The sequence below is a fragment of the Podarcis cretensis genome (assembly GCF_951804945.1).
Source record: "Podarcis cretensis genome assembly, chromosome: 9".
Taxonomy (NCBI): domain Eukaryota; kingdom Metazoa; phylum Chordata; class Lepidosauria; order Squamata; family Lacertidae; genus Podarcis; species Podarcis cretensis.
In genome coordinates, this window is record NC_137178.1 from 62141378 (window position 1) to 62163618 (window position 22241).

Sequence of the window (22241 nt, forward strand, 5' to 3'; positions counted from 1 at the left end):
AATTGCTTTGACACTGGGGATCTTTGCTTCTTCCAGTACCCTGGCATTAGTTCGCTGGTCTTCCCAAGTGGTGTGTAAAAATTTTCAGAGACACTGTTGATGGAATCTTTCGAGGAGTTGGAGATGGTGTTTATAAGTCGTCCGTGTTTCACAAGCATGCAGTAGGGTTGGTAGTACAATAGCTTTGTAAAGAAGCATTTTGGTTTTTCACCATCACTCCAGGGCATTGTGGGAAATCAAAACAGCCATCACAAGTGAGGGTTTGGAGTCTGACAGTGCTCAATAGACTGCTGCTGCCTGGTAAACTCATCAGATAAGGGCTCGTCAGTGAACACTCGGCTGAGGGACTCCCACATATAACAAGCCTGACCTGATTCTCATTGAACCATACCTGGTTCCTAGAGCTATGTTAGTGAGATGCCCACTTAAGACAGAGAATGTGTGTGGAACCGCAAGGTCTTCATTTCCCCCTGTGCTGTCGCTCAGTTCTGTTTCTAGCAAGTAGCTCTGCTGATTCTCTGTGCATCCTAAGTCTTGACTCCTTGATTCCAGAGCTGTTAAACATAACAGTCTTTGTGGGGCAGACCTACTGCTGATCCCTGATGGACTCTGTCAAAGAAAGTGATTAGGTTCTCATATCTGTGTAACACCATAACCTCTGGCGTAGGGCAGGCACCATAAGCAAGAACCCAGTCACTCGTAGTGTATAAGAGCATGAGTAGCCATTGGCACATGAGGTTTAGCATAACTGAATCCAGTGGCGTGCAGTCAGTGGACTGGGGGGACTAGGCTAGCCCCTTAAATGTTTCTGGTAAACTAATTAAAGTATTAAAGACTGGTGCCTCCTTCCCAAAACCAGGAAGCTTCTGTCGGCTTAGGGAGGGAGGCACAATGTTCCTGCACACGGCATTGGGACATCACAATGTCGCACACATGATGCCCCTCCCATTGCTCTCACAAGCTGGTGCCTCTGGCCTGAACTGTTCACCACTGACTGAATCACACAGAATTGTGCAACACATAAGAAGTTTGAGAGGTTATGAGCGAGGACCACTAGTGTTGTGTTTTAAAGGTATGCTGGCTATTTATGCTAGTACAATTGTATGGCCAGGATCCAAAGAGCTACGAGTTGTATTTTCCAGCCTCCCTTCCTTTGTAGTCCACGGCACCTCCCCCCAAAAGCTGCTATTTATGGTCAGGGCACCTTCAGAGTAGACTGCAGTGCACTGTGGGAGGAGAGGAAATCAACTAGCCCACTGTGCATGTGCAGAAGTATTTTGCGTTTGTGATGTATGGGGTTCTTTGAATCCTGAACTATGCTATGGGCCCAGTAGAAACTCTCTTAGAATATGATCCTTCCTGGGCATTCTAGTCAAGAAGTAAGGTCCATTAAAATAAATGGCTATGGATCACGCTTCCACGAAATAAACCTTTTAAATTCAGTAGGACTTACGGGGCAATCTTAACCGTGTCGTTTGTCTTATGTGTGAAAATCTTTAGAAATTTTTGAACACTTATGATTTTGTACACTTGGGTGGAATCTACACACATATAAAAAAAACACTGTGAAAACGCTTTTTAAAAAAAGTTTTGAAAAATAGATTGAATTTTGCATAGCTCACTGTCGCCATCTAGTGTTGCATTTGTATATTGCACTTTACAACACTTTTAAAACATTGTATTTGCAGCTGTGTAGCTGAGTCCTTGATTTGCTTAATCAATGTTTTCCACTTTTTTAAGGTACTAAAAGCCAAAAACAAGAAGCAAACAAGATTGGAAACGCAGCGAAGGAAACCATTCATGGTTCTAACTGGTTTTTGTCAGGGACAGCTTTTGGCAGCCTAATGTTCCTCACCTTCTGGATTTTTGGAGAGGTCTCTCTAGTTTCTAGATGGGCAGTGAGTGGACACCCGCAACCTGGGCCAGAGCCTAATCCACATGGGTAAAGTGTGTGCTCTCCTAGTATTTTATTAAGCAAGTTAAAAATATCAAATCCCAAACAGGTGGAGCTTGGAGGGCATGAAATCCTGGTAACAACAACAACTTCCAAAGCAACCCTGGACAGTAATCAAATTGCACCTCCTTCCTGCTCCACCCTTGCTATAAAGTCAGGTACTGCTTGGCACAATAAAACTGACTGTAACTGGCTGGGAAATATTTAGCTAGTCTATCCATAACAACTTGCTTGTCCAAATCCTCTTCAGATTCAGGCCAGAGGTAAAGAAAGGAATTAAGTTTAGCTTGTGCCTTCTCTTTGAGTTGTTTCTTTCGAAAAATGCAATAATTCTCTGTTCTCTCATTTTTACAGAGGCGCCGTTCTCTTAGGACTGGCTCATGGACTAATGCTGTCTTTCTGGCCTTGGTCTACCTGCGCCCTGTGTGGTTGGTGCCTTATAGGTAAGAATAAATGTTCTGCAGTCCCTAAGCCTCTTAAAGACATTTCATTAGTAGGAATGGGGAAAGGAGACATATGTTCTTCATTTGCTGAACTGTATAGACTTGGGGATCTCACCCATGGTGAAATTCACAGCATGAGTTCATCTGAGAGTCATTTTTAGCTGATATATATGGATGAATTAGTCTTGGAATAGTTCTTTCATTTTGATGTTGATACTCCACAGTAAGTGGTTTAAGGATCTACGCAATTACTTCTCCATCCAGGGAGCTTTCGTATACTGTCTTATACAGCAGGCAGCAATAAGTATATATATGTGTTTTTCGCTCATGGTTGGAGGAACAGAAACAACATTTATCACGTTAGGTGTTAGAACTCAAGCTTGCTTGGAAACTCTAATCCATAATTAATTTACCATACTTGGGTAAGTTGATAGCGTCTAGGCATTCCTGGGTGAAACCTTGAGCCTCATCAATGCAGTTTCTGCCCTCGTAGTAGTTTCTATACTGAGATCATCTTAGTCATCACAGTGGTTACCGTTCATCTTGGACAATTCCCCCTTCCTAGCTCTTCCTGACTTCTTAGCAATTTTTCAGTACAGTTTATTACCAAATGCTGGGTCAACTGCTTCAGAATCTCTTTGGGTTCCAAGAGATAGCAATCCAACAGAAAGTATTTAAATAACTGGAGAACTATCAGACTGGTTTGAGGACATTATTAGTCTTGGGAACCCTTTATTGTTTACTCCGATCCCAGTTATAATAAGGTCTGCGATTGTTTTTATTCATGAGGATGTTTTATTATAATAAAGGGGATATTGATACTGCGTTATATTTATAAAGGGGTTGTTTCCATGAGATTTTATGGTGCCATATTTATCATTGTGTGTTATAGCCAACATTAGTTCTAGTCAGAGCAGAACCATCGAAATTAATAGACATGACTGTTCTAGAGTACTAGACCTACTCTGAGTAGAACCTACAACCAAATGACAGTGGTGCCATATTGATCAGAATGACAATACATAGCAATGTTTCATGACTTTGGCATCATTTTTTTGTCTGTTTTTAAATAGGTGCAGCAGGAGCAGCTGGTCTGCTTGGCTTACGAACGTGGTATGCAGCCATTGCTGGCGACCTCCTAGCTGTCTTTACAATGTGCGTGTGGCCTCGCATAACCGGATGCTTCGTTAGCTGTTTACATCCTGGGAAAGTCATGAGTACAGCCATGCTCATACTTGTGCTAGACACATTCTTCTGTGTGTGGTGCACAGCTTATAAATTTGTGCCTGGTGGAATCTATGCTAGAGAAAGCTCTCATATTCTTTTGGGTATGTTTGCCCTTCTTAGCCAAGAAAAGTCATCACATTTACTTGGTTTGGGTATCTAAAGACTATAAAATACAATTGAGAATGGTTTCACAGTTCTTTCTGTACTTTGACAAAGTTGCAGCGTGGAGTGTCCCTGTTCAGTATACTCCATTGCATTCCATTCCCCCTCCGTCCCTTTTTTTCTGCCCCCCCCCCCCAGCAAAAAATATTCAACATTCCATGACCACTGAGCATGCTCATTCCTCATTGGACTGTTTTCTGATTCCACCCCATAAGTCCCCCTCCCACTTTTTTTTTTACTTGTGCAAATGTTGAAGTTCCTTCAAAGCCTGCTGATATCTTCCCTCCCCTTCCTGCCTCTCTCTGTGTGTAGTGGTGTCATTTTGGCTACGAAAGTAAAGTTGGGATCGGCCAATGGAGAGATTTGATTTGATGCTGGCTGTTCCAAATGCCCACCTTGTCCTGTTTATTGTGTTGGCTTAATGCATAAGTGATGAATTAGGGATCAGCTTTGCAAATTGCTAAACTCTTCACCTTCTATGTACTTACAAGTTGGCTGACTGACAATATAATATTGGAATATTCTTGTGCAAGTTTCCCTTCCCACTGGTCATAACCCCTGTTATATTTTGATTACAGGGTTCACCATGCTGTTTATTGTCATAGGCACACTAGTTGAATGCAGGAAGGATCTTCACTCTCTGTTCAGGGTAAAAAGTAGTGATAAACCATTCTTCCATGAAAGTGAAAAATACATCAAATTATGTAAGTATAACTTTGCTTCAATTCTCAAAAATTGCCAGATAAACTTACAGGTCATTAAATGCACCAGGCTAGAGGGTGGTTTGTTTGGGTGCTTCAGGCATAAACAGTTAGACCACATCCAAGTTTAGATGATGCACTCAAGAATCCTGCCTAAAAAGTGGGCACAAGATGTGGGACACAACATTATGCTGGCTGAGTGGGAACAGTTGTGGACCACAGGTATGAAGTTTACGGCATGTAATGCCTTAAGAGAGAATATTATGAAAATGATATACAGGTGGTACATGACACCAGTCAAGCTCGCAAAAATATATCATTTGCCCGATAATAAATGCTGGAAATGTAAAGAGACTGAAGGTACATTCTTTCACCTTTGGTGGACATGCCCAAGGATTAAGGCTTTCTGGGAGATGATTTATAATGAAATGAAAAAGGTATTTAGATATACCTTCCTGAAGAAACCAGAGGCCTTTCTCCTGGGCATGGTTGGCCAATTGGTGTTAAAGAAGGATAGAACTTTTTTTATGTATGCCACAACAGCAGCAAGAATACTCATCGCGAAGTATTGGAAGACACAAGATTTACCCACCTGGGAAGAATGGCAGATGAAGGTGACGGAATACATGGAACTGGCGGAAACGACTGGCAGAATCCGAGACCTGGGAGAAGAGTTGGTAGAAGAAGATTGGAAGAAATTTAAAGACTATTTACAGAAATATTGTAAAATTAAGGAATGTTAGAAGGATGCTGGAATGAAGTTATGTGGCTTTAGCAGTAATGTTATAAAGGAGTATTTAAAGATGGATTGTTAACAGGTGAGAATGTAAAGTTATAATATATTAAGATAAACTATTAGGATAAAAGCAAAAATGGAAAGGATTTGCTGAAATAATTAATTGAACTAGAATACAAAAAAGGGAGGTGCGAGGAGGTCAGGGAAACAAGTAAATGAAAGTTAAGATATGGAAAGATTGATTTGTTTTTAATTGTTTTTTATCTTTTTGTGTTTTGTATTTTTCTCTTCTTTTTATTTTCTTTTTTATTATTGTAACTTTTTTGAAATCTTAATAAATATTATTTTAAAAAAAGAATCCTGCCTAAAAAGTCATCTGTAACAGCTGAATTATTGCCAAATTAGTGTCTTTGCAACATCACTGTATTGCTGAACATTGTTCATCAGTCCAAGAGTTCAGTGGATATGTTTGCAAGTTCTTGTTGAGACATTGAGTATGTGCAGCTTTTGAGTAGACAGTTAGTGTGTTGGCTACAAGCCAAGTTAAACAGAGTACGTGAGAACTTCTGCTTTGAGACAGGAAAGCCTAGCAACAGGTGGTGATTGGCTAAGTTCTCCCTTATGACACAGCAGCTTGGTTGTTGGAGTGTTGAGTTTGGAATAGGAGTTTGAATCTCGCCCGTGTATATATAGTAACTTGTACAAAGCTGTGCTTTATTCTGCTGTATATAATAAAACTAAACAAAAATCAAGTTACTAGTCAGCTAGTTCTGTTCCTGGTTGTCGTCCTGGAATGCATTGATTTGGCAGCTGGTAGCAAGAGTTAAAGGAAATCAGCCCTGAGTGTTCATTGGAAGAACAGATCCTGAAGCTGAGGCTCCAGTACTTTGGCCACCTCATGAGAAGAGAAGACTCCCTGGAAAAGACCCTGATGTTGGGAAAGATGGAGGGCACAAGGAGAAGGGGACGACAGAGGACGAGATGGTTGGATAGTGTTCTCGAAGCTACCAGCATGAGTTTGACCAAACTGCGGGAGGCAGTGGAAGACAGAAGTGCTTGGCGTGCTCTGGTCCAGGGGGTCACGAAGAGTCGGACACGACTAAACGACTAAACAACAACAACAGCAAGAGTTATGGTTATGATACATCCACAGTTCTGACATACCACTTATCTGTGAGAGGAAACATATTTTCACCATTAAAATGTATCCCTTATCAGGAGGACTAAAGCTCCTAAATTGGTCCAAAGGAGAACCAGGCTATGTCCACCCAAGGATGTTATCTTGCACAACAGGAAGCTCAGATGAAATTGTTAAGTGTGTGCGCGTTGGTACAAGGGTGTCCATAGATGAGGGATTTAAATATTCTATCTCTGATTCCTAAACCATTGTTTCCCATCCACACCAGTTGGCAGTCCAGGATGGGATGTTTTCACCTGGTGTGTTCATGTCCCCATTTAACGTTTTCCCCAAACTGGACATCCATAACCAATGCACACTCTCTAAAAAAAAGATCCCAGGGCAAGAGCAAATGTTGCCAGCATATTTCACAAAGGATAAAGTGAAGGACTGTGAAAACTGCCTTTGTAAGAATTTGCCAGCTCAATATAAGTTGGGCACTATTCCTGACATGTTATTAATAGCTGATATTTGTAGATTCCCCCAAATCAATTTTTATTATGGCTCCCTTATATTAATATACACTGTTGATTTTTTTCCCTAGCTCTGTGGCTGTTCGTTGGGGTAGGCCTGCTGGGATTAGGATTGCGATATAAAGCTTATGAGAAAAAATTAGGACATGGGGTGAGTCATTTGCTTGCTTTTAATCCATTTAAATTTGATTTTAACTGTTTACTTTATTTTGACAGATATACTGCTTAATTGCGATAATCTCTAAGTGGTACATACACAGCTCACTCAGTTCAAACTGCAAAATCAGAAAGAAATACAGTGGTATCTCCGGTTGCGGACGGGATCTGTTCCGGAGGTTGGTAGGATCCCTCAGGTTTCTGCAACCTGAGGACCGCTTCTGTGCATGCGCGCGGGGCGAAACCGATAAATACTTATGGGTTTGCCGCACGCGCATCCCGAAGTTTACGTAAACAGAGGGTTGTGTAAACGGAGGTATGACTGTATCATTTATAATACTTGCATCTTTACATGCAAATACTAGTGCAAAAACAATATTTAACATGGGCAGGCAAACTAAGGCCCGGGGGCCGGATCTGGCCCAATCGCCTTCTAAATCTGGCCTGCGGATGGTTCGGGAATCAGCGTGTTTTTACATGAGTAGAATGTGTCCTTTTATTTAAAATGCACCTCTGGGTTATTTGTGGGGCTGGCCTAGTGTTTTTACATGAGTTGAATGTCTGCTTTTATTTAAAAATGCATCTCTGGGTTATTTGTGAGGGATGCGGGTGGCGCTGTGGTCTAAACCACTGAGCCTAGGACTTGCCAATCAGAAGGTTAGTGGTTTGAATCCCCGCAACGGGGTGAACTCCCATTGTTCGGTCCCAGCTCCTGCCCACCTAGCAGTTAGAAAGCATGTCAAAGTGCAAGTAGATTAATAGGTACCACTCCGGCGAGAAGGTAAACAGCGTTTCCGTGCATGCACTGCTCTGGTTCGCCAGAAGCAGCTTAGTCATGCTGGCCACATGACCTGGAAGCTGTCTGCGGACAAACGCCGGCTCCTTCAGCCTATAGAGCGAGATGAGCATGCAACCCAAGAGTTGTCCGCGACTGGACCTAACGGTCAGGGGTACCTTTACCTTTACCGGGTTATTTGTGGGGCATAGGAATTTGTTCAACACCCCCCCCCAAAAAAAAATATAGTCCGCCCCCCCCACAAGGTCTGCAGGACAGTGGACCGGCCCTCCTGCTGAAAAAGTTTGCTGACCCCTAATCTTTAAGGACGAATTCACAGTACTCAGCGTGTGCTGTGCCTTGATTATTATACAAAATGATGACAATTCAAAGTTTCTGTAAGGCTCCAGCACTCAGCACTTTTTGACGGAGCATGGTCACGATTCAGCTACAAAATGATAGACGTACATGCAAAAGCCACAGCACCCACGACAAATCCTAGACTGGACTTAAATAAGAGTAACTTATAATAATTTTAAATCAGATCATTCCCCTAGCCTATACTAGGTCATAATTTTGGAATAACTCCCCCATATTTTGTCCTTATGTATGATGTATATATCATTACATACGGCACCTTACCAGTTTTCACTAGCAAACAAGACAGGCTCCTGTTTCAAATAGCTTGCAGTGAGGAAGGCAATAGGGGAAGGAGATACAGGAGAAAGGTATACAACTGCAGTTACATGTACTTTGACTTGGATACATCTAGGGAAGAGAACTGGGATTCATTATTTCCTTTTGTCATGCGTTCCTTTATTTTCTCTATTTTGGGGCAAATATTATGTGTATAAGGGATGCGGGTGGCGCTGTGGGTTAAACCACAGAGCCTAGGACTCTAGAACGTCAGCGGTTCGAATCCCCACAACAGGGTGAGCTCCCGTTGCTCGGTCCCTGCTCCTGCCAACCTAGCAGTTCAAAAGCACATCAAAGTGCAAGCAGATAAATACCGGTAGGTACTGCTCCGGCGGGAAGGTAAATGGTGTTTCAGTGCGCTGCTCTGGTTCGCCAGAAGCGGCTTAGTCATGCTGGCCACATGACCCGTAAGCTGTATGCTGGCTCCCTTGGCCAGTAAAGCGAGATGAGTGCTGCAACCCCCGTCAGCCACGACTGGACCTAATGGTCAGGGGTCCCTTTACCTTTACCTTTTTATTATGCGCATATTATACCAACCTCTGTAATCCTATCAGCCACTTTTGTATTGCTCGTACACTAGTCAAAGAACGTGATTGTAAATGTAGTGAGACTGAACTTTTTGTTTTCCCTTCTGATTTATCTGTAGCCTCCAAAGAAAAACTTTTCAGCCCTGATTTGGCCATTCAGGTTTGGCTATGATAATGATGGGTGGTCCAGCTTAGAGCGATCGGTCGTCCTTCTGAATCAAACAGGTACTTTCAACAAAATTATATAGCTTGTGCATTATGCCTCTCTTGTCTTCTGTGATAGACTCTTCCACCTGTGGCAGAGGGGTATAGAACCAAGAAATCAGAGCTCTGGGCTAGAATGGGAACAACCTTCAGTTGCTATAATTATTTTTGTTGTTAATTATGATTGCTATTATGTCATACTAATGTTATGGGGGGAAAGCAGAAACGTCATTCAGGTGAGTAACACAAGGAGACATAGTTTTTTTCTATTAGATATTTGTATTAGATATTTTCTTTCACAAAAACCAGTATTGCTCCTGTGGAGTGAGAAGATGAGATCATTTTATCCCCCCCCCCCCCGCATACTAAAGCCTTTTACCAAAAGGGTCAATGAGACAATGCAGAGATGGCAGAATCAATAATATGCTTTGTTCTTTGCATTTGACAGAAAAAATTGAAACGGTTGATGTTATGAGATTACTACCCAGTTTCCCGCTGTTTGCTTGCCTCTCTTTTCAAACAATAAATAAATAAATAAATACTGAAGGTATAGTAATATAGCTAAACTTCTCAACCCATTGTTTTGTTTCCCAGGGGCAGACTTTATTACTATTGTGGAGAGTGACGCTTCTAAGCCATTCATTGGGAACAATGATCCAACCATGTGGTTGGGAGAGAAACTTGGTTTTTACACAGATTTTGGCCCAAGTACCCGAGATCATACTTGGGGGTGAGTGAACTGTATTTGATTACAGAGGTGCAATAGGTGATTAAAGACATAGATATTTGATGCATTGTAATAAGAATGCTATTGTGTTTATATCAAGTGTGATATCAAGTTACCGTATTTTTCGCCCTATAGGGGCGCACCTAGTTTTTTTGGGGGGAAATAAAGAAATAAAAATTTATTTCCCCCCTAGGCGCGGGGCTGGGGCGGGGGAAGCCCGAGCTTCCCCCAACCCCAGGCCCCAGAACAGGCTGCTATCTGCAAGCCTAGGGAGCCTGGCGAGAAGTCGCACAGCTCTCCCACGGCTTGCGGAGAGCTGCGCGAAGCCCGAAGCCTGGGGCGTGCTGAGCTCAGCGCGCCCCAGGCTTCGGGATGCAGGCAGCTCTCCATAAGCCGTGGGAGAGCTGTGCGACTTCGCGCCGGGCTCCCTAGGCTTGCGGATAGCTTCCTGAAGCCTGGAGAGCGAGAGGGGTCGGTGCGCACCGACCCCTCTCACTCTCCAGGCTTCAGCGAAAGCCTACATTCGCCCCATAGGACGCACACACATTTCCCCTCCTATGGGGTGAAAAATACAGTATATCATTTTCCTGGGTTTCTTTCTTTCTTTCTTTCTTTTTGGATGCAGATACTTCTGAATTATGGCATTTCATAGCATGCCTTCATTATCCCATATCCCATAGGGCATGTCCTGCATCCTGAACATGCCTTTAGCTAACTCTCAGTCCTCTACAGGTCTAGTTTGGATTTCGCTAAACCATAATTTTACATGACACGAAGCAGTCACTGTGAATTCCAGGCTTGCAAAGTCTGCCCCCCGCCCCGCCCCGTCTCATCCAGTGTGGCTATGAGGAGATTGCAAGCTTTTGCTTCATATTTTGCTTAACCACGGCTTCTCATTTTATCCAAGCTGCAGTCTTGGTATTAAATGGGGAGAGATGTGGAAAGCATGTACCTTGAATTCTCATCTATTACTTCCTAGAATGAAGATATGGAAGTGAGAGAGGAACTTGTTGGCTTACGCTTACATGATTTCCCCGCCATGCCATAGAACATTATCTGTTCCTGGACCTAAAGCCACAACATCCCATAATTTTCACCCTTATCTTTTATTGAATCCTGCTCAGGCTTTAAACCCTATTTAGCTATGAGATGATTACCCAGTTTCCTGAGTCAGCCTCTTTTGCCCTCTTCTCCCATCCTAGCTCATTAAGTCTCCTACCCAGTGGTGATACCTTGAACGACTGCCTTGGGTCACTGAACTGCAGGTGCTGGTTTTAGTTTGCATTGTGCTTTGGAACTAGCTGTGTTCAGTAACTTTACTTTAATGTAACGCAGGATGATGGTTCTGTCAAGATACCCAGTCCTGAAGTCCAGACACCATCTTCTCCCTTCTCCTGAGGGAGAGATAGCACCAGCCATCTCCATGACTGTGAACTTCACAGGGAAACTGGTGGATTTTGTGGTTGCTCATTTTGGAAATGAAGAGTATGTATGAAAATTGTTGTGAACAGAAAATAAGCCAACTATTTAAGATAATACAATTATTATTATTATTATTATTATTATTATTATTCCATCCACATCTGAGAAAAATACTGATATCGGTAATGGATGGATGTCATCCAGTACTGAAGATTAGAATCAACCGGAGTCATGTTCTTTTGAGTAGTTTTTTTAAAAAAGAAAATTTATTTGGCTTTACAAATTAGTGTTTACATTCAAAGTCTTGTATAAAAAACAAATAAACAAGATTCTTTCTGGGTGGCTTCCAACCAAATATTAAAAACACAATACAGCATTAAACATTAAAAATTTCCCTAAACAGGGCTGCCTTCAGATGTCTTTTAAAAGTAAGATAGTTGCTTATTTCCTTGGCATCTCATGGGAGGGCGTTCCACAGGGCAGGCGCCACTACTTAGAAGGCCCTCTGCCAGGATCCATGTAACCTCACTTCTCTCAGGGAGAGAACCGCCAGAAGGCCCTCGGCACTGGACCTCAGTGTCCAGGCTGAACGCTGGGGGTGGAGACGCTCCTTCAGGTATACAGGACTGAGGCCGTTTACCTCCGCCCACTTCCCTCCACCCCTCCTTGGGTTTTTTACTTAACCTTTTCTATTGCATATCATCGTCACCCCAATTTTTCAGTTGTCCATTGTGTCCAAGTCTTTGTTACATTACAAGAGTTGTTTTAAACCTGCTAAAGAGTTCAAATGTTTACAGTGGTCTTCCAAATATAATATAAATTTCCCCCATTCTCTGTTGAAATTTTGACCTTCCTGATTTCTGATTTTCCCAGTAATTTCCGCTATTTCCTCCTAGTCTAGGAGTTTCATCTGCCATTCTACTCTGGTAGGGACCTTGTTGTGTTTCCAGCTCTGAGCTACCAACATTCTGGCTGCTGCCGTTGCATGTTATTTTGAGTACTGTAGTTGATTAAAAAATGAGAGTGAAAGTAGGGAGGGCAGACGAAAAACAGAAGATGTTGTGGAACTCAGGTTGGCTCTGTGTTTCGCAGAGCCAAAGGACTGGTTGATACAAGCACATACATCAGTTAATATCTCATCAGACATGATGAGGAGCAGTTGGGTTTGTGAACTGAGTTCACTGAGAAGTGCTATTTGGTGGTGTTAAATATTAAATATAAGTGTGGTGGCTCTGGCACATGTGCAAATCCATACCACTTTTAGATGGAGTGGTATGGAATAGAAATTCCTTTCCTTTCACTTTGCTCAATGACTAGACCAAGAAGATTAATATTCTATTTTTAAAAATGCTTTTGTCAGGTGCTGGTGTGGTTGCTCGAGAGTAAACAGGCAAGACTCTGACCTGTTTTTTCCAGGCTTTATTCTTGGTGCAACATATTTACAGTGAAGAGCGTCGTAAGTTCATGTCTGGCTCAATCACTAGTAGAATCTGGGAGTGGTCGGTCTTTGTACCTCCCCCAGCATAAAAGTCACGTCACCCCCAACCTTTTCCGCCCCTCCCTGTGCCGAAGCCTACTGCGCAGAATGGGCGCTGGCAGGGGCGTACTTCCCGCCTCTCCGGTTTGCTCAGGCTCGGTGTTGAGGCTCTCCCTAGCATTCCCTGGTCCCTGCACCACTTCCCACTGGAGATGGGGCTTTCCTCCTCGCCAGAGGAGGAACTGCTTTGCAAGATTTTCAGAGGCTCCCTATAACACAACTGCCCTTCCATCTCTCGCCTCTGAGTTGATGGCAGTTCCCTGACAGCTTTATATGTCCAATTTAGCATCTTATGAAAAACATAGTCTGACAGTGTTTATGACTGTGCTAGAGACAAAAAAAGGCAAAAGTAACCTTATTGGCCAGTAAGGAAGTATCCAAAATCCACACCAGGACAATGAAGGAGCGTCTCCACCCCCATCATTCTGTCTGGACACTGAGATCCAGTGCCGAGGGCCTTCTGGCGGTTCCTTCCCTGCAAAAAAGTGAGGTTACACGGATCCAGACAGAGGGCCTTCTCAGGAGTGGCACCCGCCCTGTGGAACACCCTCCCACCTGATGTCAAGGAAATAAACTACCAGACTTTTAGAAGACATCTGAAGGCAGCCCTGTTTAGGGAAGCTTTTAATGTTTAATAGACTATTGTATTTTAATATTTTGTTGGAAGCCGCCCAGAGTGGCTGGGGAAACACAGCCAGATGGGCGGGGTATAAATAAATATATTATTATTATTATTATTATTAGGCTAGGCAAAATGTTACAAAATAGTGTACAAGCTTTGAGTTCTCCGGAATGCTTAATCAAGCTAGATGGTACGCAAACCAAGGGTGGGAACGGGAAAAGAACTTGGCTGATATTGAAGCCCTGGAGTTGTTTGCATTTAGTTTCAGTCTTTAATGGTGCTTGCTCATGATTAAAATGGTGGGGTGCTGGGTGGACTCAAATCTGTGCTCAGCCATATAGAAAATGTCTTGGGCATGTTGCTAGTTCTCAGCCTAACCAACCTCACATGGCTGCTGTGAAGATAAAATGGGGTAACTATATTTATGCCCCCTTGAACATTTTTGAGAATGGGTAGGTCACATATGTGATCAGCAACAAATATAATGGATTGCAGTTGTTAGCAGAAATATTTGCGATTCCCCCACTCTCCCTAGAAATTTCCCTAGAAAGATGAATCGTATCTTTTGACTGCAATTCTTGCCACTGCCATTTCCTTCAAATAATAATCGTATCTTATTTCCCACCCCCAGAGAAGACTCAGATAGAGAGCTTCAAGCAATAGCTGTTTCTAATTTATTGAAGATGAGCTCTAACCAGGTTGTGTTTCTAGGATACATCACTTCAGCTCCTGGTTCCAGAGATTACTTGCAATTAATTGAAAATGGCAACGTTAAGGTATTACAGTTATGATCCAAAATCATTTTTGTAAAAATACAAGATCTGTAACAATGCAGTTTGGTGGCCTGGGTACATATTTACGGCATAATAGTAAATTAAAATGAAACTGTGCATGCATTGGTTTTAAAAAAGGTGATCAGAATCTTAATGTGCAAAAAGCACTGTGTGGACAATTACCCAGGCTGGATAGCAGAGTGCTTATCTAAAGAACAATGAAGAGAAATGCATAGTCAATGGAAGACTGAAATGAAAGTGATTAGAACAAATCATATCCTAAACCCAATTTCATCCACGTCATCGCCTTTCTCACCTAACCACAAACAAAATCCCTGCCCTCCATAGCTGCTGTTCCATGCTCCCTTCAGCTCTCCCACTTATTTAACATTCAGTACAGTGGTACCTTGGGTTAAGAACTTAATTCGTTCCGGAGGTCCGTTCTTAACCTGAAACTGTTCTTAACCTGAAGCACCACTAATGGGTGAACTGTTCTTAACCCGAAGCACTAGCTAATGGGGCCTCCCGCTGCCGCTGCGCGGTTTCTGTTCTCATCCTGAAGCAAAGTTCTTAACCCGAGGTACTATTTCTGGGTTAGCGGAGTCTGTGACGTGAAGCGTCTGTAACCTGAAGCATCTGTAACCCAAGGTACCACTGTACTCCAAACACTCTCCTCTTCCCTCCAAACACATAGTTCACTACATATTTAAAGACCAAGCCTTTATAAGTAGGATTGGTCTATATTGTTTTTCTTCCTCACCCCTTCCGCATATTCTTAAGCAGCCCAAGGCACATGCTTCTGGTTCACATTTTTGGTTTTTCCATAGGTGTGTCAGAAGTCTATAAAAGGGCCTGCTCCCCACTTGCTTACTTACTTACAGCTACAAACAGGTGGCGCTGTGGGTTAAAGCCTCAGCGCCTAGGGCTTGCCGATCGAAAGGTCGGCGGTTCGAATCCCTGCAGCGGGGTGCGCTCCTGTCGTTTGGTCCCAGCGCCTGCCAACCTAGCAGTTCGAAAGCACCTCCAGGTGCAAGTAGATAAATAGGGACCGCTTACTAGCGGGAAGGTAAACAGCGTTTCCGTGTGCGGCTCTGGCTCTGGCTCTGGCTCTGGCCAGAGCAGCGATGTCACGCTGGCCACGTGACCCGGAAGTGTCTCCGGACAGCGCTGGCCCCTGGCCTCTTAAGTGAGATGGGCGCACAACCCCAGAGTCTGTCAAGACTGGCCCGTACGGGCAGGGGTACCTTTACCTTTACCTTTACAAACACTCAACCACATCCATATCATAGATCAACTTCTGTTCTGACCGCTTACGCAATGCTCTGTCAACCAATTTCTCCAGGGGCCCAATGTTCACTATCTAACTTCCCCCCACTGCACCCTTGATCTCTCAGTATTCCATGCCCCTGAGTTCCTATGGGGCTATTTTGATTATTTAAGCATCTGCAAACATTGGGGTTACTAAGAGTCTACTGATATCACTCTCTAGTATGTGGATGCTGTGATTATAACTAGGAATGCATGAGCACAAGAAGACTTGCATCAATCTTAGAATGATTTGCACAATCCCCACAGGCTAATATTTTAAAATAGTTCAATACCAGTAGTTTCTCTGGTTTTGCAAATTCTAGCTGCAGTTTGATCATCTGAAACCTATAAACACAGTGACTTTGTTAGCATCTGCTGAAACTTTTTTCACGAACCATTTCCCCTTGCATTTGTTTTACTGCTGCTTAGGATATCGACAACACAGATCAAGACAGATGGTGCAGTTATATAATGTATCGTGGATTAATAAGGTACGTTAAATAGATACCTTGGTTGTTTGCCTACGGACCCTCGCTCTCTTCTTGTCTCATATACTCAGCCGCCATTTTATGTGCTGTGCATGCTAGTATCATGCTCTGTATTTTCGAGCGACCAGTTTGAGGGGCAGGTTTTGTATCATCAGACTGTGACACAGGGTGTGTTCACATTAAAAGGTAAAGGACCCCTTGACGGTTAAGTCCATTCAAGGACAACTATGGGGTCACTATTATCTCATGTACCACCTCACAGAAAATGGATGTTGTTCTCCCCTTCCAGCTGTCCAACATCAGTACAGCTTTAATTCATTTCTGTTTGTGTACACACTGGGGTGGGGGTGTTTATGGGGTAGGGATAGATTTACTCTATGCAAGGGTGTTCAAACCTTGACAAGAGATGAATTAGGAAGGTGTGAAGCTGTTGGATAGCATTGTGTGAACATGCATTAAGAACACAGTACAGTCGTACCTTGGTTGCCGAACACCTTCTGACTCGAACGTTTTGGCTCCCAAACGCCGCAAACTCAGAAGTGAGTGTTCCGGTTTGCAAATGTTCTTTGGAAGCTGAACGTCTGACGCGGCTTCTGTGGCTTCCAGTTGAGTGCAGGAAGCTCCTGCAGCCAATCAGAAGCCGCGCCTTGGTTTCTGAACGTTTTCGGAAGTCCAACGGACTTCTGGAATGGATTCTGTCTGAAAACCGAGGTACGACTGTACTGGAAACGCAGTGAGTTCACAGCAAATGGGAATGTCTCCATCTCTTTAACCTTTTCCTATAGAAATGAATGATTACCATTCATTTGTATTTGTTCAAAGTGGATGCAACTTTCTTAAAATGGTATTAATTTTGTCTGCAGGTCAACAAGCTACTATTCCCATTATTATTTGGTGGGGAGGCGAACCATGGCTGTTTAAAGTGGTGTGTATAGCACAGATGGGGCCTGAGTTGTGCTTTTAGAGCAGCTAGTGGTGCAATGGGTCAGTGTGTCCAGCTGTTAACCAGACGATTTGTATTGTGGTTCAAGCTCACTCAAAAACTGCTTAGGGCTGGATTCCTGCATTGCCAGGGGGGTTGGACTAGATGACCCTTGGGGTCTCTTCCAACTCCACAACTCCATTATTTTATTCCATTAATAGCTTGAGAAGCAGTTAATTAGATACTGAAACCTGCCATTTATATTATCGGATGGCAAACAGTCACAAAGGCTAGAAACTATTTGGAAATCTTGAATGAGTAAAAAGATAAAATGAATGAGATGTTTCACTTCATTGAAAAAAATTATTTGCATTTATGGCAGATTGGGCTACGCTCGAATTTCTCATGCTCATCTGAGTGATTCTGAACTTCAAATGGCAAAATTTAGAATCCCAGATGACCCAGATAATTATATTGACAATGACAAACTCACCATTGACCCCAGTGAAGTATCGAAGGAAACACATTTTGCCACGAGGTTAGTGCATTTAAAATTAAAATGTGCCACAATGTTTTCAAGTGAGTAGCTTTGAAATTGCCATCAGTTTTGTGAACATGAAATATGGGAATCAGTAAGTTTAGCAGCCTGTACCTGTGACTTTCAGTAAAGAGATTCCTTTTTTGTAATTCTTTTTTTGAGAATTGCTCTCTCAGAGAATGAATTCAGCTGGCGAGTATGGGCAGGATTGTAGCCAACATGGGGCCACTGAGAAACCAGAGTCAGCATATTTAGTTTGCCAAATTTATATATATATATAAAATTAGAGACAAAAAATGCCTAAGGGAGCACCTCACTCTCAAAGAGAATAGTGCATACTCAGAGTTTATGTTGGGCATAAAATACAGAAAAGTGGCTTGTGCATGTGAAGAAACTGAAATTGAGTATCCTGGAAGAGAAAATGGCTGGCTAGTAAAAGTTAAAGGGACCGCTGACCGTTAGGTCCAGTCGCGGATGACTCTGGGGTTGCGGTGCTCATCTCACTCTATAGGCTGAGGGAGCCGGCGTTTGTCCGCAGACAGCTTCCGGGTCATGTGGCCAACATGACCAAGCCACTTCTGGAGAACCAGAGCAGTGCATGGAAACGCTGTTTACTTTCCCGCTGGAGCGACACCTATTTATCTACTTGTACTTTGACGTGCTTTCGAACTGCTAGGTTGGCAGGAGCTGCGACCAAGCAATGGGAGCTCACCCCGTTGCGGGGATTCAAACCGCCGACCTTCTGCTTGGCAAGCCCTAGGCTCAGTGGTTTAGACCACAGCGCCAACAAAAGTACTCAACACTGCAGCATTTTGCTGCAGTTCCCATTTGAATGATAGTTGTTCTAGCATTTTGGATAGTTCATTATGTACCAAGTCTCAATGAAATCAAAGAATCATGTAGCACAACTACAGTATATGCATGTTTACTCAGAAGTAAGTCTCAGTGAAGTCAGTGGGGCTTAGTTCCACCAGATATGTGTCCAAAGGCAGAAGGAAACCTGTGTACTGGGGCAGTAAAATTAAATAACCTAATTTCAATTTATTTTCTACCCTGATATTACTAATTACATTTTTTTTGCTATAAAACTGCACAATTAGGGAAGGAGAAAGATGCTTATACCATGAACGTCTCACACATTATTTTTGTACAGGTTTGGATGTTATCAAGATGGGCACAATTATGAGATGAACCATCATTTTCACATGAGCACACCAAAGTACTTTAAGCAAGCTAGCTGCTAGAAGAATGACACGCCAACAGGTTAGCAAAAAGGAGGACACCCACTGCACTGTGAAAACCAGTGACTTAGGACTGAGCCACATCCACTTTCATGTCTCATGGACTTAAACCAAATGGATCACCCTTGCCTTGCCCAAGAGAAACAAAATAAACCATGTGAAGTAAGCAACATGTGTAAATGTGCGTAATTCAGGCCACAGCATCCAGCTTTTCACACTATACCATTTGGTTTGATGGGGCAGCAAATGTGTGTTGCATTGTGTGTCTGTCTGTTCGTGTTCAATGCCACCGCTAACTACTTAATGCATTCAGAAAAGTAGAGTTTGCTTATGAAAATGGTGATTATATTTGTAGAAGAAAATTTCCTATACTGTACAGTGGTACCTCGGTTTACGAACTTAATCCATTTCGGAAGTCCGTTCTTAAACCAAAACTGTTCTTAAACCGAGGCATGCTTTCCCTAATGAGGCCTCCCGCCGCCAGTGCCCTTCCACCGTTCGGATTCTGTTCTTAGACTGAGGTAAAGTTCTCAAACCGGGACACTATTTCTGCTTTTGCGGAGTTTGTAAACCGAATCGTTCTAAAACTGGACTGTTCTTAAACCGAGGTACCACTGTATTCAATTTGTTGCCAGACTGGCCTTTAGTGCAATGCATCTGTTTGTCCTCTAGGGGCCAAGTATATATCAGAAGTATGGTCCTCTTATGAATAGTGGAGACAATGCATCTCTGTGCTGCTTAGAAACTTGCTGCATACTTTGAAAGCTAGGTCATAGTAAGCTTCTCGTTTCCTGGGAGTGGGTGCAAGTGGGGCTGGCTCTGTTCATAACTCCCTATTGTAAGTTGGACAGTATATACACTGTGATGCCTATTTTACTCTGTTTATGCTAGTTAAAGCATGGAATTGGTGCTATGGCATGCAACTTCAAAACATCTTCTGAAGCTTCTCCAGCTGGCAACGGTCATCTGGAAATTGCTTCCCAAACTCAACTATTCAGTCACTCTTTAGTCCCTGTCCTAAAATGGCATTTTCTGTCCCAGTACAGCCACTGTAGCTAGTGGAGGAGGTCTTTTTTGTTCTGGCTCTGTCATACATTCGAAACCTTTGCTCTACCCATTTGCAGTATTGGTGCACCTTGTATGACATTGCCCTACCCACAGCAGTCATTAGTTCTCATCCTAAGTATTTATTGCCCCTGCAAGTATCCTAAATGGAGTTGGTTGGACTTTTTACAACTTTGGGACTCTGAAAACATATACAGAATAGTAGAGGTGTCCCGCACATATCTGTTGCAGGTATTGCATTTTGCTGCTATTGTGCTAAGGAATATGTTGAAAGCCAACTGAAACAAAATCTCATTTGTTTGAATAATAGGATACTTTTAGTTCACATCAGAAGTTGTTACAAAGATTAGAGAGAAATCCTTGTTTTGTTTTGTTTTGAAATTGCCAGAACATTTTACCCTTGTGAGAATCAGAAGGTAAAGCTGCAATTATTTTTTACACTTTATTTGCATGCTTTCAGACATAAAACATAAACACAACAAGAAGTTATTTCAGAGAGAGAATGAATAATGAGAAAAAAAAATTAAAACAAAGGACTGAGGCATAGTGTTTTACACTGTGTTTTATCAAAAGCTAGTTTTATTATGGAACTTATAAATCAAATATATACAGTGGTACCTTGGGTTACATACACATCAGGTTACATACGCTTCAGGTTACAGACTCCGCTAACCCAGAAATAGTGCTTCAGGTTAGGAACTTTGCTTCAGGATGAGAAAAGAAATCGTGCTCCGGCGGTGCGGCAGCAGCAGGAGGCCCCATTAGCTAAAGTGGTGCTTCAGGTTAAGAACAGTTTCAGGTTAAGAACGGACCTCCGGAATGAATTAAGTACTTAACCCGAGGTACCACTGTATTGGCACTAAGGCGCAAGACCAGAAACATTAGTGCTTAACTGTTGTGCTACTTATAATTAGTTCCTATTTGCAAGTCCATTTTAAAAAATTAGTGTGTAGCAGCAGTGAAGAGTTAGCAGAAATGAAATATCATAGAATCATAGAATTGTAGAGTTGGAAAGGACCACATGTCTGGAGGTTTTTTGCCTGTAAAAGGCCACACTCAAGAAACCAAATATCTTCTTATGTCTTTTGTCAGGCCTTTTATTCCTTATGCTGAAACAGATATGTCTTCCCCTTAGGATAAAGCAAATGAAGTCACTGCAAATTTCTTTAGCTGTTCAATATAGCTGATAGGCAGTTCACGTCACTTTTTAAAATACTACAAACACAAATGCAATAACAGAGTTTGACGTACTAGAAATCACTCAGATGGGTTGAGTTGAAGAAGCTAAGCAACTGCGGGTGTGACATTTTTTCTGCATAGGCTGCAGATGGCTTGCTTTCATCCCTGGCGAAAGGATCTGTGAATTTTGAAAGCTTGTTTAATCATACTCAGAGTGAAGTTGGTCTAACAAAGGCACTGTGTGTGTGTGTGTGTGGCGCAGTGTTCAATTCCTTTCGTCGCTGTTTCAATGGAAAACGCCATGAGTGCCATCTGCAGGTCATGTAGCACTGGCCCTTGACATTCACACACGACACTTGGGATTGTTAGTGTCTATTTTCCTTTCCTTTATTAAGCCTATTATTATTATTATTATTATTATTATTATTATTATTATTATTAACATCAACAGTGCTTTTCTCTGGGGGGACACAGGGGTACACATACCACTAAACATTTTGTGAATCTAAGTTTGGCCTCAATGAGGGGCAATATGAGTGGGAAAATGAGAGTACCCCTAAACATTTTTTTTAGAAAAAAAGCACTGATTATTATTATTATTATTATTGGAAAAAGATTTTTTTGGGGAAAAAGCACTGATCATTATTATTATTGGAAAAAGATTTTTTTGGGGAAAAAAGCACTGATCATTATTATTATTGGAAAAAGAATGCAATCCAAAATGATTGCACAAAAATGAGTTTCCACAAATGCGTCTTTTTTAAAAAAAGGCTTTATAAGGCTTCAAGCCCCTTATCCATATTCTGATGCAGTGCCTCTTCTTATTCCGAAGCGCCCAAACCACCCTCAACCATGACAGCTAGAAGCTGCTCCCCAAACTCCCCATGCCATCAACGGCTCGCGTTCCACTCCGATCAGCCCAATCAATTCGCGAGGTAGGCGCGGCCTGTGGGCCCGTCCCGCCCAATCAGAACCAGAGGCTCGCCCTCCGCACTTCTCCGGGGGCGGCGGCGGCGGGCCAATAGCAGCAGAGGGGTGGGGGCGGCTCTTTCGCAGACACGCCGGCCAATGAGGAGGCGCGGCGGCCAGGGTTGGGCGGAGCCGTCGGGGGGCGCAACGCCGGGCCGGGCCGGAGTGGCAAGTGGGTCGGCCCGTCGGCGGCCGCGAGCGAGGAGACCGCGAGCCAAT

General features: G+C 42.9%; 1 protein-coding gene across 3 annotated transcripts in view; it reads left to right on the forward strand.

The window, feature by feature from the left end:
• Positions 1 to 18928, forward strand: part of CWH43 (cell wall biogenesis 43 C-terminal homolog) — a 46934-nt gene extending 28006 nt beyond the window's left edge. For 2 of the 3 annotated variants that reach the window (XM_079989708.1, XM_079989707.1), the window contains 12 exons: positions 1741 to 1942; positions 2309 to 2397; positions 3471 to 3725; positions 4365 to 4490; positions 6945 to 7024; positions 9147 to 9252; positions 9826 to 9961; positions 11294 to 11443; positions 14171 to 14315; positions 16050 to 16111; positions 17413 to 17568; positions 18722 to 18928. In XM_079989708.1, the coding sequence (XP_079845834.1) occupies positions 1741 to 1942; positions 2309 to 2397; positions 3471 to 3725; positions 4365 to 4490; positions 6945 to 7024; positions 9147 to 9252; positions 9826 to 9961; positions 11294 to 11443; positions 14171 to 14315; positions 16050 to 16111; positions 17413 to 17568; positions 18722 to 18812 (1598 nt within the window). In that variant the 3' untranslated portion in view covers positions 18813 to 18928. Of the gene's footprint in view, positions 1 to 1740; positions 1943 to 2308; positions 2398 to 3470; positions 3726 to 4364; positions 4491 to 6944; positions 7025 to 9146; positions 9253 to 9825; positions 9962 to 11293; positions 11444 to 14170; positions 14316 to 16049; positions 16112 to 17412; positions 17569 to 18721 lie in introns of those variants that run through there. The other variant, XR_013842136.1, reaches the window with a different exon arrangement.
• Positions 18929 to 22241: the final 3313 nt, after the last annotated feature.